This window comes from Fonsecaea pedrosoi (genome assembly GCF_000835455.1).
Source record: "Fonsecaea pedrosoi CBS 271.37 unplaced genomic scaffold supercont1.4, whole genome shotgun sequence".
NCBI lineage: Eukaryota > Fungi > Ascomycota > Eurotiomycetes > Chaetothyriales > Herpotrichiellaceae > Fonsecaea > Fonsecaea pedrosoi.
Genome location: NW_013550612.1, coordinates 3,669,879 through 3,686,500, shown reverse-complemented (window position 1 = coordinate 3,686,500; position 16,622 = coordinate 3,669,879). Strand labels below are relative to the sequence as shown.

General features: G+C 53.1%; 6 protein-coding genes across 6 annotated transcripts; 2 read left to right on the top strand and 4 right to left on the bottom strand.

The window, feature by feature from the left end:
- Positions 1–19: 19 nt before the first annotated feature.
- On the bottom strand, positions 20–1,205 carry Z517_07131 (uncharacterized protein; the record flags this gene model as incomplete). Its single annotated transcript, XM_013428869.1, has 2 exons — positions 20–897; positions 983–1,205. 2 exons carry the CDS (start codon positions 1,203–1,205, stop codon positions 20–22), a joined length of 1,101 nt encoding a protein of 366 aa, XP_013284323.1.
- A 399-nt stretch (positions 1,206–1,604) lies between these two features.
- On the bottom strand, positions 1,605–2,555 carry Z517_07130 (uncharacterized protein; the record flags this gene model as incomplete). Its single annotated transcript, XM_013428868.1, has 1 exon — positions 1,605–2,555. One exon carries the CDS (start codon positions 2,553–2,555, stop codon positions 1,605–1,607), a length of 951 nt encoding a protein of 316 aa, XP_013284322.1.
- A 935-nt stretch (positions 2,556–3,490) lies between these two features.
- On the bottom strand, positions 3,491–6,622 carry Z517_07129 (uncharacterized protein; the record flags this gene model as incomplete). Its single annotated transcript, XM_013428867.1, has 1 exon — positions 3,491–6,622. The coding sequence occupies one exon, from the start codon at positions 6,620–6,622 to the stop codon at positions 3,491–3,493; it is 3,132 nt and encodes a 1,043-aa protein (XP_013284321.1).
- Positions 6,623–7,691: 1,069 nt separating this feature from the next.
- Z517_07128 (methionine aminopeptidase, type I) lies at positions 7,692–9,033 on the bottom strand (the record flags this gene model as incomplete). Its single annotated transcript, XM_013428866.1, has 3 exons — positions 7,692–8,372; positions 8,424–8,816; positions 8,893–9,033. The coding sequence occupies 3 exons, from the start codon at positions 9,031–9,033 to the stop codon at positions 7,692–7,694; spliced, it is 1,215 nt and encodes a 404-aa protein (XP_013284320.1).
- Positions 9,034–10,948: 1,915 nt separating this feature from the next.
- Positions 10,949–11,958, top strand: Z517_07127 (uncharacterized protein; the record flags this gene model as incomplete). Its single annotated transcript, XM_013428865.1, has 2 exons — positions 10,949–11,832; positions 11,886–11,958. The coding sequence occupies 2 exons, from the start codon at positions 10,949–10,951 to the stop codon at positions 11,956–11,958; spliced, it is 957 nt and encodes a 318-aa protein (XP_013284319.1).
- A 584-nt stretch (positions 11,959–12,542) lies between these two features.
- Z517_07126 (isoleucine-tRNA ligase) lies at positions 12,543–15,572 on the top strand (the record flags this gene model as incomplete). Its single annotated transcript, XM_013428864.1, has 1 exon — positions 12,543–15,572. One exon carries the CDS (start codon positions 12,543–12,545, stop codon positions 15,570–15,572), a length of 3,030 nt encoding a protein of 1,009 aa, XP_013284318.1.
- Between the last annotated feature and the right edge of the window lie 1,050 nt (positions 15,573–16,622).

Here is a 16,622-nt window from a genome sequence, read left to right as displayed (position 1 = left end):
GTTGATAGGTCCCAATGTCTTAAAGAGTCCAGATGACAACCCGCCCATCGACACCGCTGGTACTGAACTTTGTCACGCCCCGGGAACCGCCCTCGAAGGCCCGGATGGTGTTGATGGTGTTCTGGTGCGTGGTGGTCAACTGCGTGTCGTCCTTGACTTTGCCCTTGAGGTCCATCTGGCGAAACATGTTCAGGGCGGATTCCTCCCTCGCGGCGCCGCCGCCCGCGCCGGGACGCTTGTGCATCTCGACGCTGCCGGCGAATTCCCAGCCTTGCTCGCCGCCGCGGAACCGGAAGCACTCGCAGTCGTAGCCCGCGGCGAGGATCTCGGCTTCGCCGTTCCAGATCAGCGAGGTGAAGGGGAGGTTCTGCGTCGAGATGTTCAGCATCGCCCTCGGCGGCTGGTCCGGTCCGCTGGGGTACACGACGGTGATGCTGCTGTCGTGGGCGGCAAAGGCCAAGGCGTCACCGCTCGGCGAAAAGGACACGGCGTGAACCCAGCCCGCCGCGTCGTTCAGGTACTCCCCGCACACGGTGTTGAAGGGCAACCTCTCCCCCCAGACGCTCGGCTCCGGGCGCTCGTCGATGCCCTTGATGAAGCCGGAAAAGACGCGGGCGTGGCTGTCCGTGGAGCCGGCCGCCAACAGCACGCTGTTCGGGTGCCACGCCACCGTGGTGATGGTGCTCCGGATGGGCTTTTTCAGGTGCTTCGACACCCACCAGTCATTCTCTTCCTCAAAGTAGCAGACGGCGATGACGCGCGCCCCCGAGCCGACGGCGAACTTCTTCTCCGAGGGGGACCAGCGCACAAACGTCGCGGCGCGGTTGATGCGCAGGAGCACCAGCGTCGGCTTCCACTCGCCCGACGGCGCAGGTTCCCAGACGTAGGCGTTGCGGTCTATCCGGGGGGGAGGGGGAACACGAAGGCGGTCAGTCAAATCCGCAGGTGAACTGTACAGGGCCACAAGAGACAACTCTCTCACCTTGAGAACAAGTCACAATCATCCCACTATTGGGGGCAATGTCCACACCGGTCACGGTCTTATCGTGACCCTTCAATTCATCCTTCAACGCAAACTTGGGCCCCGAGCGGTGGTACAGCTCGACATTGTTTTCTCGTGCAACGGCGAGAGTTTGGCGGTCGGCCGAGAAAGAATGGTCTGCGATGGGGTGGTGGAAGAGATGGTGCACTTCTGGGCCGGACATGTTGGAGGGGGGAGCGATAGGAGTGACTCTCTACTATCGCTGTGAGGACGAGGAGTGGGAGCAGAAGAGCTGCGTTGCGAGAGTGTATCTGAAGTTGGATTGAAAGTGGGATGGATGGAGAAGGCCCACGACGGATGATCATGGGGAAGCGGCTGATCTTCGGCGCGTCAGCCTGGCGCAGCCTTGGGAACAAGACACGCAAGGCACGCTAGACGAGTCCACTAGCAGATGTATTCTGGCTCTATGTTCTATGATTTAGCGTCAGACGACGGTAGGATATATCTATGCGTCAAGTTTCCGCTTCAGAATGCGCGAACCTCCGAAATGAATGCAATTGTCCTGGTCCAACGCCATGAAAATGCCCACCCCAGTAAAGCGAAATCCAAACCTCACGCAATCCTAGTAACTCATCTCTTCAGCCAGCTGCCGCTTGAACAGCTCCGCATGCTTGGTCAGGACCTTGCGCCTGATAAAGCTGGTCTTGACGATGAACGAATACCGATACCTCGACCACTCCCACTCCTTTACCTTCCCATCAAATTGCTCGTGCATCACCTCCAACACAGTCTCAGCATACCACCAGCACATTTCTCTGCGAAACTTATAAGCAGGGTGTTTCTCCGTGGTTGCGGATAGCACGTGAGCAAGCGATTGTAAGTCCGGTCGCTTGTCGGCATCATCAAAGGTGACTGTCAGGAGTGGTAGCGGCAGTTTGTAGTGGTCAGATGGTGTGCTTCCCGAAGCCCAATTCCAGCCAACGAGGACCCAGTCTCCGGTTTCTTCTCGGCCAGCGGCGACCCGTGTACGTTGACCACTTACAGAATCCTCGACAATGAACTGGATGAATTCATGAGAAAACGGCGAGGCAAGAGCTTTGATCCACGTGATCGAATTGACCTTTAGATTCTTGCATTCGGCGGGGTCTTGCAGCAACGTCTCTAACCATGCTTTGGTCGAGAAGCGTTCGAAGGTCTTGAACGAGTTGGGGAGACCTTGATTGGCGGGGACGACAAGGGACTTCTCGTTGCCGACTTCTTCCTCATAGGGCTTCGAGACGGCCTCTTGTAGAAGTGGCAGGTAGAGTCTCCGGGCGTAACCGTTGTGGGCGACTTCAAAGGAAGACGCGTGGTAAAATAGTCGGAACAACAGCAGAAACACGGTGTTGAAACGGCTGGAACCGAATCTGTGTCGGGGGAATAGAAGACACAGATCAAGATTTCGAGAATGTGGCTTCCCACAACTGCAGTGCTGCCGCACACCTCCTGTAAGGCCGACCCCAGCGATCCACCTTTGCCTCTTGAGATTCCGCGGTCGCCGTAGTGCCACCCAAGGATGCGTGAGATGGGCCATTCTTGGCTGTAGCAAAGTGCTGGGCTGCTGCTCACTTGTCTTTCTCACAAAAAGAAACCAATCTGCGAAAGAGAGGGACTCGAAAGAAGAAGAAACCATCGACGCAAAATGTCAGCGGAAATACAAGTACAGATGAGCGGTACAAGTCCACTGTCCTCATTGTTCAGCGTGCCAGAGGCACGGGATTTTGATACTCAACCCCAGGGGCCGTGCGTGAATCTGACCACTCACAGCTCTGAACCAAGTCTCGTGGAGTGGCCTCATTCGCTCGCGTTTCACGGCGGTCAACATAGCACCAGACATTTTGATTGCGCATGGTATTTAGGTATTCCTGGCCTGTGCAGAGTAGATCAGAGACCTGCAGCGTGGTGTGGCGGCTGTTCCTCGATCGTTCTCATCGCAGGCTGTTGTCACGGGCGCAGTTGGCGCTATCTGAAGGGCTGTCGGCGTTGCGATTAGCCATTCCTACAATCCAATCCGCTGTCTGCAAAATAAGGGAATGGAGCTGTCGTGCTGATTTCAGCAAGTGCCGCTGGTAGGCTGCCCCGTCCAGAGGAGTTGTTCACAGTCAAACGGTCAGTTAGTCACAGTAGAGGAAGACGAGTCTCTCTCGTTCAGGGATGAGCACAAGCACCATCCAATGCCAAGCCGGGAATGGAAAATCAATTATCCCGATACACAGCCTTGCATCGGCCTGCGACCCTGCCCAAGGCTATCAGCTTCAGGAGTATCACATACTGTGGCTTGAGGAATCATTGTCTTAATTACTTTGGATTCAATTTATACATGACGTCACTTCTAGGTGTCGAGAGGAGTTTTCCTCCAAGAAAGCTCGCCGGGTATCATGCTTTTGCTTCCTCATCCCGTCGTGGAGTTGGTCGTACAGTCTAAAGCTAAACGCAGGCCACCACAGCACCAACCTGATATAACATGCCCTAGAAACTGGCCATTTCCAACCAAGTACCTACAAAGGCCAGTTTTCCTAGGTCTGCACTGCTCTCCCATGTCTCATGGCAGTCGCAATTGCTCTTCCCTCCTAAAACCTTGGACGCCTCGTTTTCAAACACCATTTTCCGCTGGAACTCTGCAAAACTCAACTTCCCAGGGCCACCACGGCGGTCTTCTTCTGCATCGACAACATCATGATGGTTCCAGAGGTAGAACGTCTCGAGAGCTTTTGCCGGGTCGCCTGCAAAAGGATCTGGCCGCTGGTCCAGCGCAGGCGCAGGAGGGACCACATTGGAGGCCAGACTCGGTGGTTCCGGTTCATTAGGTCGAAACTGTGGAAGAGTCGGGTCGCGGTAGGGTCCTTTCGCTTCGGTCGCCTGTACCGGTCTCAGGAGCAGACCTTGAGATCCGAACATCAGTCCTATATGATCTTCGGAATCCTGTGGGAATAGAGCGCCGTTGTGCTGTTTTGGCACTTCTGCAGCACCATTGATCGGCTGCTTTTGCTCCTCCTTGCTCTCCCTTCTTTGTTTTATCATCTCGATGATCTCCTCTTCAGATTGATCCGCAACGCCCATTTCAGTAAGCAGTCGGTCAAACCTATCTCTCTCAACTTCAAAGCAATGCCGATCCACACGAGTCTGTTTTGCTTCCATGTACTCGTCTTCCTTTTCTTTAAACAGCAAATCGAGCAACTCGTTAAACCCCTGCTGCACAGCTTGGTAGAGAATGTCTTTACCAATATCTGTTTCGGCCTGGCCTAGCTCATAGCCACCCCATCTTTCGTTGACAGGAACACTCCGAGACGACGCATTCGATCGTGTCTCGTAGTCTCCCTCGATGGCACTATCATCAAAGCGAACCTTGGACGAAGACCTCGACGCCATGGACGCCCTCCGAGGACTAACATCACTAGGACCATTCTTCTTGGGTTCGGATAGGTCGTCATCGTCTGAACTGTCCGGTTCGGTGTAGCCTGGAGGTTTGGTCAAGCCTTCCTCGCTGTCGAGGTAAAACTGTCGGCGGCGCCATCGTTCTTCGATAGCCCTGGTGCGTGACGATTCTTCGGCCCGGTCACCTTCAGCGTCAAGACGTTGGGACTGAGCAAAAAGAACTCTGGTCCGGTCCAGGGGATCCGTTATCTCGTCTAGTGGCACGTCTTGTCCCAATGCCTCGGTCACATCTTGAGGCTCTGGCGTCCGGACAGGCGGCCAAGCATGTGTCTGCAGTGGAGCATTAGGACCTGTGAACTCTGCCGCAGGTACCTCATCATGCTCCATCCCTGATTGCATGAAGTTGCTTCCCATTGGGAGCATCATCAAAGGTTCGTCCTCCGGAGGCTCCTGTCTGAACGATCTGAAAGGATGGTTCCGGGTCCGACCGCCAAGTGCGGCGTTCCCGATCGCCCGTGCACGATCTCCGCTCATATCACGATCCGGCTGCAGGACGCCATTCGTGCCGTTCGAGAGTTGCAAATCTCCGTTCGCCTGACGCTGTTTGCCTTGGCCATTCCGGGATTCGTGACCATAGAGATTGCCGCCACCAAACGCAGCGCTGATGGGCTGGCTTCCTTGAACAATATCTCGAAGTTCTTCCTCGGTATACCCAAAATCTTCCTGAGAGTCGACCATTTCCCGACTCAACTCTTTGCTGAGTGCGAAATACGCCCGGAACATGCGAAGGAAGTCTTTGCGGTCCACGTAACCGTCCGAGTCTAGATCGTAACCCTCGAAGATGCGCTTGAGCCGAGCATACCTACTCTTGTCTTGCAGACGAGCGAGGCCGCGTACGTATTCGTCGAAGGTGATAAGGCCGTTTTGATCCGTGTCATAAAAGGCGAAAATCCGGTCGTAGATCAAGTTTGCGGGCGAAGGTTTGTCTCCAGTTGTAGGGATGAAATATGCGTCAAATCCCTTCCGATCAATGGCATACCCCAGACCAGTAGGATCGCCAGGAAAGAAATGCCCGGCCAGACACTTGAATTGTTCATAGAGGGCATCCATCTCGGTACGCTCCATTCGCGTTTCTTCGAGTAGTGGTTTGGATACACTGGCCGGCAAAGACGAGATCAAGGCGCTTGGATTGCCAGGGTACCATTCTGGGACAACCTGCTTGATATTCCCTCGCGAAGGAGCTGGAATGCGGATTTTGTAGAAGACATGACTTTTCCCATGAGCAGAGCTAGCTTCGCAGCTTTCGCAGAGGTCCATGTCAAAACAGTTTGCACAATGATATCGGATGCCTCGAATGGGATGGATGCCGCAGCCATTACACTCAACCCCACGGTGAATATAGCCTTCCCGTCGAGCTTGCTCGCCAGCAATATGGTAGAGGAGGTCGAGCATATTTTGGCTGCCTTCGGGATCGTCCTCGTTGTTGCCTGACGAAATGTCGCTATGCGCGTCACCAGGATCTGCTAGAGCCTGGAGTGCCTCATGCGGAGCCAGGCCATCTTGGTCCGTTGCGCCATCAGTCTGTGCGGTGTTATTTCTGGGATCGTGCCGGGGAACCGCGAGTGGGCTCCATTCATCACTGAACAGAGACCTTCCCTCATCAAAGGCTCTCGACACTTGCAAAACAATCTCTGGACCAACTCCAAGACGCTCCAGGGCTTGTGCCAGCGTCCAAGCATCGTCTCCAATGACATAACCGTCTGGGTATTCCTCGTTCAGGAGGTTCTGCACAAAGAGGCCGTGGAGATGAAGGAGGAGATGTTCTTGCTGCTGAGGGGATAGCTGTGCCGGAGCATGTTGCAGGAGGTAGTCGTTGATCGAGCTCAGGTTAGACGGGATCAGCGTCAAGTCCACCGCTTGTCTGTGTGCTGGGGTAGGAAAGAACCATCTGTTCTCGTATTCTCCGTATCCATCTCTGTTTGTATCCCTCAACTCGAGACTGCGGATCACTCGTTCAACTGTGTCGTGTTCGAGATTTGGCTGCTCAAAGTCACGAAGCCCTCGCCTTCTATTCCTCGGCCGGCGAATGGCATTACTGCGGTGGAGCGACGAGGGCTCTGTTCGCGAGGGTTTCGCATGTTGGGTGTAGGTATAGTAGGCGACAGTGAGGGCGACTGCCCCAGCGAGGGCTAGGAACAAGGGTTTCCGATAATTCTGATCGGACATGTTGCGGCATGGTCAAATGCATCCATAAAGAGACGGCAGCATTTAAGATATTAGTTGACCGACAGCTGGTACAAATGCGTTTCGCTGTTGCAGACTGTGCTGGCCAACGGGATGAAATAAGTGGCAGGTGTGGCGCTGTGGCGAAGCAAAGGCCAGTGACAGCCAAGCTGTGGCTAGTGATGCTGAGATAGCCTGCCACCCATCTGCAAGTGGCCAGGCGTATGATACTTCACCAATGAATTTACACGATACATAAACATGCGGATAGCAGACGCAGAGCCAGTGTCTAACAAGAAGCAACCTCCATGCCAATGCAGGCTTTTCCACTCAGATGTCGACACTGCCAGCGCTTTTTGTCGAGCACTCGTTTGCCAGCAACCAACGACAATGAAGCAGGTTGGCACAGTCAAGAATACTTGGGAAAGAGACTTGGATGCCTTTGAGCTCAACTGGTGATGTTTAGATACGCCTACCATGCCTACGTGCGTTCGAGAAAAGCTGATTAACCAACATTGTTGGTCGACCTTTGTCACAAAGTTGGTCACGCCTTCAGCCCCGTCACTAACCCTCCATGCCATTAAAACCATGGGCACCGAAAGATATTCAGCAGGAACATTGGGAAGTTCTCAAAGAGGCAGTGAAGGAGGGCACATGGAACAAGCGCCTGCTTCTCTGTACCTTCACGAAGTGCCGCCAAAATTGATTCGTTACCTCTTCCACCCTCAGTTTTCGTTCTGAGGCCTTCGAACCATTTTCGCGCCGCCTCATCACCTATAGGGACAATACGCACCTTGTCTTCAGCAGCGAGACCGAGAAAGGCAACCTGGCTAGGACCAGCATTGCCGCGGTCATCCAGGAGCAGACGAAGAAAAATGGATCAGTACAGACTTGTCTTTCACTGGGTTCGTTCACCAGGTCAGACGTGAGGCCACGGGCAGCGGATCTGTCTTTTTCCCTTCCCAGCACGAGAGGATAACCACTCAATCCAAATGCCCGGTTCAGAACGGCGAGAATCTTATGTGAAATCGGTTGAACCCCGTCACACTTCCGTAGAACTCACATTGGCAGCTTAGGCTTTTGCATCACCATTTGCTTCTCCGTTTGTCGTTTCAGAACTTGGCATCGTAATTGGACCCCCGGGTGAAGTTGGTAGGCGTGCAGTCAAGACCTCAACTCCGTCGTCAGTTACCAGCAATGTATGCTCAAACTGGGCAGAGCGGCTTCCGTCGCTGGTAACGGCTGTCCAATCATCAGGCCACGTCTTGTCCTTGTAACTACCCAAACAGATCATCGGCTCAATCGTAAAGGTCATCCCCGCCTTGCATTTTCCCACGGCCTTGTTCTTTGCGTAATGCGGCACATTCGGGGCGCAGTGGAACAAGGAATTGATGCCGTGACCACAATAAGTCTTGACAACACTAAGATTCTGGGATTTGGCGTGCTTCTCGATGATGTCCCCAAAGTCACCAATTTTCACCCCAGGCTTAACGTGCTCAATGGCCCTTTGCAAGCATTGGCGCGTTGTTTCGACGAGGCGGACATTGTCTGGGTCGGCCTTGGCCTTGTCCCCGATGTAGTATGTCTCGTTCAGGTCGCCGTGGTAGCCTTCGTGATATAGTGTGACGTCGATGTTGAGGATGTCGCCGTCCTGGAGAACCCGTTGGTCGGGAATGCCGTGACAAATGACTTCGTTCGGAGATGTGCAGACAGACTTTGGGAAATGGTTGTAGTTCAGAGGGGATGGATATGACTATAACCGGATGTTAGCCTTGATCGCCAAATCCGCAAGTGCCCAACACACCTTGCGCTCTATACAAGCATTGTGGACGATCTCGTCAATGTAGTCGGTGGTCACCCCGGGCTTTGCGGCGGCAGCGGCAATGTCAAGGACTTCTCTGGCCAGCCTGCACACCTTGCGCATACCCGCGATGCCTTTTTCGTCGAGAGTCTGGACGTTGTTTTTGCGGACGTATGGGTATCTGGGTATCCCGTCCTGCGACCATTCTGGATGCGGTATCGACTTGGGTATCTCCCGTTTCGGAGACAGAGGATATACAGGCCTTAACGAGCCGGTGAAAGGGTAGGTGGGAAATGGGTTGAAGTGACCGCTTTCTGGATCGACTTTAGACACAACCTTTGGGGGAATGAAATTGCGGAAGGGATTCGTACTTTTGTGCAGGGTTTTGTGTTCAGCCTGGCAGCAAGGTCAGCAATCGATAGGCCCTCCATAGGTCATAGTCTTTCTTACAAAAGACTAGAGGTCAGCCTACCCAACTCCGCTTGAAGCAGTCTTGTGAGCAGAAGAAACTGTCCACGCCCATCTCTTTACACTTTGGGCACTGTAGTGATGAGGCATCATTATCGCAGTTTAGCCCGGGACATTTCCGAGGTTGCGCAGCCGCTTGGTCCATCTTGACGCCGCGAACTCAGTGCTTATCCCTTGTGTTCCTCGCGGAATGTAGGACGCTCGATTTCGAGGCGGAGTTTGGGAAGAACTCGGCACAAGTGCGGTAAAGGAAGAGCCTGGTGAATGTTCAGGAGCAACTTCTCCTGCGATGTGGCAAAGGGCGCGGGCTCAAAGAAATACTTTATTCAATTAAGAGGACAAAACGATCAATGTGTTGAAGAGAAGATTTCAAGTGATCGAGGTTTCGCAATAAACTGTCACTTGCCCACTCGCAGGCTAACTAGGACGGCTTGGGCCGGCCACTTTGTGAGGAAAAATCGTGGGCGGGCGATCCCGCTGCTTTACGAGGGCCCATCAAGCCATTTGGTGGTCTGACGTGAAGATACATGTTGCGGCTTCCAAACTGGCGTGAATTCAGAAATGCGTATAGCAAGTCCGAACGATGAAATCGCGCCTGCCACTTGCTTTTGAAACACGTATTAGGGCGAAGAATCCTGAATTCATGAATCGCCCTAGAGCTGATGTCGAGGCGGATTCGACACCTATTCTAGGTAATAAGAGCCCCCCTCCAACCCCACAAACCGCCAATATCATATAGCGATATCGTGTCGAGGTCGGGTACCATCTGTTGTGGAAGTAGACTCGGGCACCCGAAGCGAGTAGTTCCGTTGTGCGGACGCAAATCGACGTCGTTTGTGCTGAGAACCTTGAGCGAGTTCGTCTTCATGCCCACTCGAAGGTCGGTGGGTAGCGAATGCAGTCTGCAGAGACATGTGCTCTACCACCAGGAGCAGTAGTATTCCCAACCCGAAGCTAAAGATACTTTGATGTAACACGATATGTTCTAAGTCTTTCGTTGTCCAGAAGGGATGGTCAACCGATGAAAAATTCATATTGCGTTCGGCAAACACAACCTGAGGCGGTGTTCGAGGTGCATATCACAAAAGAAGATTGCAATGCTCAACCCGTTTCTGCCACTTGTGCTTGTGATCGCCGGTTACCGTCTTTCCATTCAAATTCTAGGAAGGTCAGTTGTCAGTTGCCAACGATAGGTTGAACGAGGCTTACTCTGACGGCACATTGGACAGAGACCCCTCGCAGACTCTTGTTGTATCCAGGTCAACAAACAGTGCTAGGCATGTAAGCTTAGATGGCACGGTGGTAAACAGTCAACCATACCATGTGAAAAGAGTGGCCGCACTTCCCCATCAAAAGCGTGCATTCGTCCCCGGGGAATTTGCATGTAGGACAAGTGCCATCAAACTGGACTCTGCAGATGCCACAAACTTCGTCCTCGGGCATGTCCCACCGCCATGTGGCCACGGCGTGCCATGTTTTGATTTTGACCTTCATGTTGGGGAACACTTCGCTGCGAATCTTAGGAAAGACGCTGGTCGAAGAGAGAATGTAGGCAGAATTCTGCGGGACCACGTCAAGGCTGAGGCGCACGATGTTTGTGTAACAGTTGGAACCGTCAATTTAGGAGTTGTCACATGGTTGTCGCGTGCAGGAGTTGTCGCGTCAAAATGTCGAACAAGGTATGAGGTACGAGGAACACTGTACCGAGTAATCGGTATAAATGCGCCGATGCGGGTCCTGGATACTTTTTGGTTTCGGGTCCAGATGTCTGGACTAATAATACGTCAGATGCGGAGCAGCGAAGGAAAAGCTCGGAGCTTACAGATATGATACCATGCCAAAGCTCGGGTTAGTTACTCATAACCCATGATCTCGCTGCCGAAGGTTTGGTGTGTCCTCACAGCACACTCATGACACAGTCTGGTTCTAGGTCGGGTCTCACATAACGATGATATGATCACTAGATCCACTACAACATGACCGCCTCCCTCGGCTCCATACCGCTCTGGCGATACGGAGTTCGTCGCCCTTTGTATGGCCATCTCCATCGCATATCCAGCATGCGCTACCGAGGTTTATCCTCCTACCTTGTGACGCCCCAAGAGCTCGACGAAGCGCTAAAGAAGAATGCTCCTACTGCCATTTCGACCGCGCCCAAAGTCATCCCCGTCTGTGCCGCCTGGTTCATGCCCAACGACCCTGAAAAGCGAACAGGTCTCCAGGTTTTCCTCCAGAAAAGAATACCCACTGCGCGTTTCTTCGACATCGACGAGATAAAAGACCACGAGTCGGAATGGCCGCATATGTTGCCAACCTGCGATGCTTTTGCAGACGCAATGTCCAAGATGGGGGTCAGACGCGAGGATGAAGTGGTCGTCTACGATACTGAAGAACTCGGTTTGTTCTCTGCTCCCCGGGTGGCCTGGACCATGCGGGTCTTTGGCCATCCCAAAGTCCACATTCTCAACAACTTCCGTCTTTGGGTAAAGGAAGGCTACCCGGTCGAGACCGGTCCTCCGGAAGTTCCCAACATCACCAAATATCCCGTGCCGGCGTACAATACGGATATGGTGGTGAAATTTGCAGAAATGAAAACAATCGGCTACGACTACGGAAAAGAGGGCTCAGAAGAGATTCAGATACTCGATGCTCGGTCCAAAGGTCGGTGGGAAGGAACTGAACCAGAACCGAGACCGGGAATCAAGAGCGGACACATGCCTGGGTCGACAAGTCTACCCTTTCAGGAACTGCTGGACCCCGAGACTAAGGCGCTGCTTCCTCCAGAGGAGCTGAGAAAGTTGTTCGAAAGCAAACAACTTGACCCCAAAACGCCTTTCATCACCACTTGTGGGACTGGTGTGACCGCAGCCATCATCGAGGCGGCGCTCAAGCACGCCGACTTTGGTTCAGAGCAAGATCGAAGATTGTACGACGGCAGCTGGACGTAAGTCTCCACCGCAACCATTGAATCCAAGTATGCGTGCTAAACTCGTTCAGGGAATGGGCTTCCAGGATAACCCCGACCAGCGGTCTGATCCAAACCAAAAAATCTAGTTCAGAGAAGCCTTGAGGAGGATCGATGTCTTGGATGACTGCGAAGGTGATCTGTTTGGGCTGGTTGATGGCATTCCTTTTAGCGAGGGCGTTTGGCGTTGGTTCCCGCATTCAGTTCAACCTTACGCAGTCTGACTTTACGCATCCTCCGTGCATTATCACAGTGTGTGCTGTACCTGAGCTCTCCCAGTCTGCCTTGTTCCAATGGATAATACAATATGCCTTCAAAGTCTTTCCGCCTGTGACTGCTTCTCGAGCACTTTGCGTGAGCAACCTGGTCTAGAAGGTCGTAATTTGGTTAAGTGATATTGCACAAAATTCTGTGCTGCTTCCGAACCTCGTATTCTGTTGGTTTTTGATGCCAAATGAAAGGCGCTTCGCGAAAATATGCTCCGCCATACCCCACCTACGGCTAAAACCGCGTTTCGGCGCGAGTCATTCATTGGTTTGATCCAAAGCTGTCTGCTCAAGGAAAATTCCTCTCTCAGTTTCCTGCACCCTAGGCTGTTTGTTCTACAGCTGCATGGGTGGCTGACTGACTGACTAGTGTTTCGTTGTTGTGCCGGTCATTTGGCTTGTTGGCATGGTATTACAAGTGCTATGCCAGCACCTCTGAAAGATGCGGCCAAATTTCTGAAGAGCACTCTCCGTCTCCCCTCGTCGACGTTCCCACCGCGACCCAGGCCCGCGGACCTCGCCAGATACCTCCCAAGATGCACAGATGACCTCTACACCTGGCAGTGCCGGGAAAGGCCTGCCTCAGACACCTTTGTTCTCCACGATGGGCCGCCGTACGCGAACGGGGACCTGCACGTCGGGCACGCTCTGAACAAGATCGTCAAGGATATCATTTCTCGCTCCAGGCTGGCTGAGGGCCGAAGAGTCGACTATGTCCCTGGCTGGGACTGTCATGGGTTGCCGATCGAGCTCAAGGCTCTGGAGAAGCACGGCTGGGAGCGGGGACAGGGCGTCGACGCCGTCTCGATACGAAGTGCCGCAAGAAAGTTTGCATACAAGACGGTGGAAAAGCAGATGGCTGATTTCCGGTCGTGGGCTGTCATGGGCGACTGGGACAATCACTGGAAGACCATGCAGAAGGATTTCGAGCTGCGGCAATTGACTGTGTTTCGAGCAATGGTCCAGTATGGGTTGATATATCGCAAGCACAAGCCCGTCTACTGGTCCCCTTCCTCTGGGACTGCTCTTGCGGAAGCCGAGCTGGAGTATCAGGACGACCATGTCTCCTCTGCGGCCTTGGTCAAGTTCCCTCTAGACCAGTTCGAACCTTTGTCGAATGGACCTGTGCATGCCTTGATTTGGACAACCACGCCTTGGACTCTCCCCGCGAATCAGGCCATTGCCGTCAATACATCTCTATCATATTGCCTTGTCAAGTCAGCCACTCATGGTACGCTGCTTGTGGCCCGGTCGAGGCTACAGTACCTTCAGGACTGCATTGGAGAGTCCATGGAAGTCGTCATGGAAGATGTTCCTTCTGATGTGCTGTTGCAGAGCACGTACTCTGGTCTTCACCATTTCGGGAGAGAAGCGGCAAATCGTCCCATCATTCATGCAGACTTCGTGTCCGCTGACAGTGGTACCGGACTCGTGCACTGCGCTCCAGGCCACGGTCTGGAAGACTATGAAGCCCTGCAGCCCTTTATCAAAGCTTCCACTGTTTCTGTGAAAGCCCCGGTGGACAATTCTGGCCGCTTTGATGAGACCGCATCACCTGAGGATCCCGGTCTCCTCGCTGGACAAGACGTGTTCAAACAGGGCAACGACAGCATCCTCCAGCTTTTGCGAGCCAACCACCGACTAGTGCACCAGCATCGCTACGTCCATAAGTATCCTATCGACTGGCGGACCAAAGAGCCGGTCATCATTCGTGCGACGGCTCAATGGTTTGCGGACGTCTCGAGGATCAGGACCGACGCGCTCAACTCGCTCGATGCCGTAAAGTTTCTCCCAGACACAGGCAAAGCGCGGTTGCGCAGTTTTGTCGCGAATCGGAGCGAGTGGTGCATCTCCCGGCAACGCTCTTGGGGTGTTCCAATTCCGGCCATATACCACAAGAGCACGGGTGATGCGGTTCTGACATCCCAGAGTATTGATCACATCATCAAAACCATCAACGAACGCGGTATCGATGCCTGGTGGTCCGATCCTCAAGACGACAGCCATTGGGTTGTCCCAGGGTTGCCAGGAGTCGCTTCAGACTACACTCGAGGCACTGACACGATGGATGTCTGGTTTGACAGTGGAACCAGTTGGACCTTTATGCTCAAGGACGACCTGCTCTCTTCGGGGTGTCAGTCATGGCCGACGCCAATCGCCGATGTCTATGTCGAAGGCACTGATCAACACAGGGGGTGGTTTCAGTCGAGCCTACTCACGAATATTGCATTCCAGAAGGCTCTCCAGTCAGCCTCGAACCCCAATTCCCCTGTGGAACATCAACCACATGCTCCGTTTCGCGTTCTCGCGACCCATGGTTTCACTCTAGACGGCCAAGGCAAGAAGATGAGCAAATCACTCGGCAATGTTATCAGCCCTAGTCAAATGATTTCGGGATTCGCCGCCCCTGCGAAACAATCAAAGCAGAAGCGCGAAGTCCACCCGCTTGGTCCAGACGCGTTACGACTGTGGGCGGCGTCCAGTGAGTGGACCAAGGATGTGGTGATTAGTGAGACCGTCGTGTCGTCTGTCCACGGCATGCTTGACAAGTTCCGCTTGACCTTCAAGATGTTGTTAGGAATGCTGGCAGATTTCGACCCTCAGCTTCTCGTTCCGTATGAGCGGATGTCCCGACTGGATCAAATCGCGCTGCATCATCTTTTTCTGACGTTCAGCTCAGTACGCAAGGCATACGCTGACTTTGAATTTCACAAAGCATCTGGCTCGATATATCGATGGGTGACCACTGATCTTTCGAGCTTCTACTTTGAGGGCATCAAGGATGTGATCTACTGCGATATGCCTGTGAGTCACCGGCGCTTGAGTGCCCAGACTGCACTGCATCACATTCTTTGCCATTTCCAGAACATGCTTGGACCCATCACGCCATTGCTTGTGGAAGAAAGTTGGGAGCATAGCCCGGAAAAGTACAAGAAGGCACTAGAGCACCCCCTGAGACGAATATGGTCACATCTGCCAGAGGGGTGGTACGATCAGTCACTCGAGGCTTTGCTGCCCCAGATCGCTGCTATCAACTCAAGTGTCAAAGCCACTCAAGAGACAGCGCGAACGCAGAAACTTATGGGACAGTCACTGGCATCCGATGTCACTATCTATGTGCAGAAGTGTGTTGACATTTCGAGCATTCCAAAAGATACATGGAAGGAACTCTTGGTCGTGTCCTCCGCAGAGATAATCCCAACAGAGATTAACGACACTCATTCTCCGGAGTCGAGTGTAGAATCCCGTCCGGATTGGTCATTCTCGAGTGATGTTATCTCAACGGAGGGTGAAATGATAGGAAGGGTGACGGTCAAGAGTCCTCATGGTCTCAAGTGCGATCGGTGCTGGAGGTATGTGGTGGAACCACAGGAACAGGAGAGGTCCGAAGCAAAAGAGGTACCCTCACTCTGTGGCCGATGTACAGGTGCAGTTACGGATTTCCAGAAATGAAGGGTTGGAAGATGTGGAAGGTTAGTTGTACCAATTACCCACTAGATGTAGACTCACTCAGAATTGTACCAATAATACAAGAATATCTGATCGCCGAGCCATGTTGCCATGCTTTGCAGGATATACTTTCCGATCCTTTCATGCTACCCGGAGGATAATCAATTTCCTGCTAGTCATGGCGTGGGGGGGTAGAGGCTGGGAGCGTACTGCGGGAAAGCACGAGATCGTCTTGCAGCTGATGTTGGTGGCCCGATCGCAGCACCACTTTTAGGGATTTCATTTGCTAGGGGTGTCATGGGATCTTGTAGAATTGACTAGAGCTTGACATGCAGCTTGCAGCCATTGGTGAATATTCCATCCTCGTCCGTTGCGGGGTAAATATCATGGCGCACTTGGATGAATGACTAAGAGAAACTGTATCTTCCATCACAGATGTTTTTGAACAGAGATGATTTTGAGATTATTGAGATGGAGGGAAGTGAGAGGGAGAGATGAGGACCGATGACCTGTCTGACCTTCCAACGATCTGAACGGGGTGAAGAGGTGGTAGCAATTTTCCTCATTCCGTCACCGCAGTTCCCAAATCCACAGTTGATCGACGTCATGAAGTGCCGCTTGGCTGCTGGTGGCTTCTGCTGACTGACCTAGACGGGGTACAAGCACCTTCCCCAAGTCCTCGTCCAACGAGAGGGTGAACCGCCCTTTTCCGACACCTGTCGAATTCATGGTACCATATCAATGACATCTCCAGCTAGGTCACTTGGTTCCAGCGTCACAAATGGAGCAATAACATGCTGTCGACACCTTCTCGTGCTGCATCTTCTCCTCACTGTTGGATGAAAGAGCAAAAGAAGCTGGTCACTGGCTGCGGGTAGAGCCGCACCTAAGCAGCAGCTGGCAAACACCCCCTGTCTCGAAGGTACTTGGTACTTGATTGAGGAAGTTGGCTGGGTGTGGGTGTTGCCTGGAGTGATTGGCTTCTTTAACTGGAACCTAAACCTCCACCAGCCACACCCTGGTCGATGCACGTCCATGGTGCCTTTGTCCTAC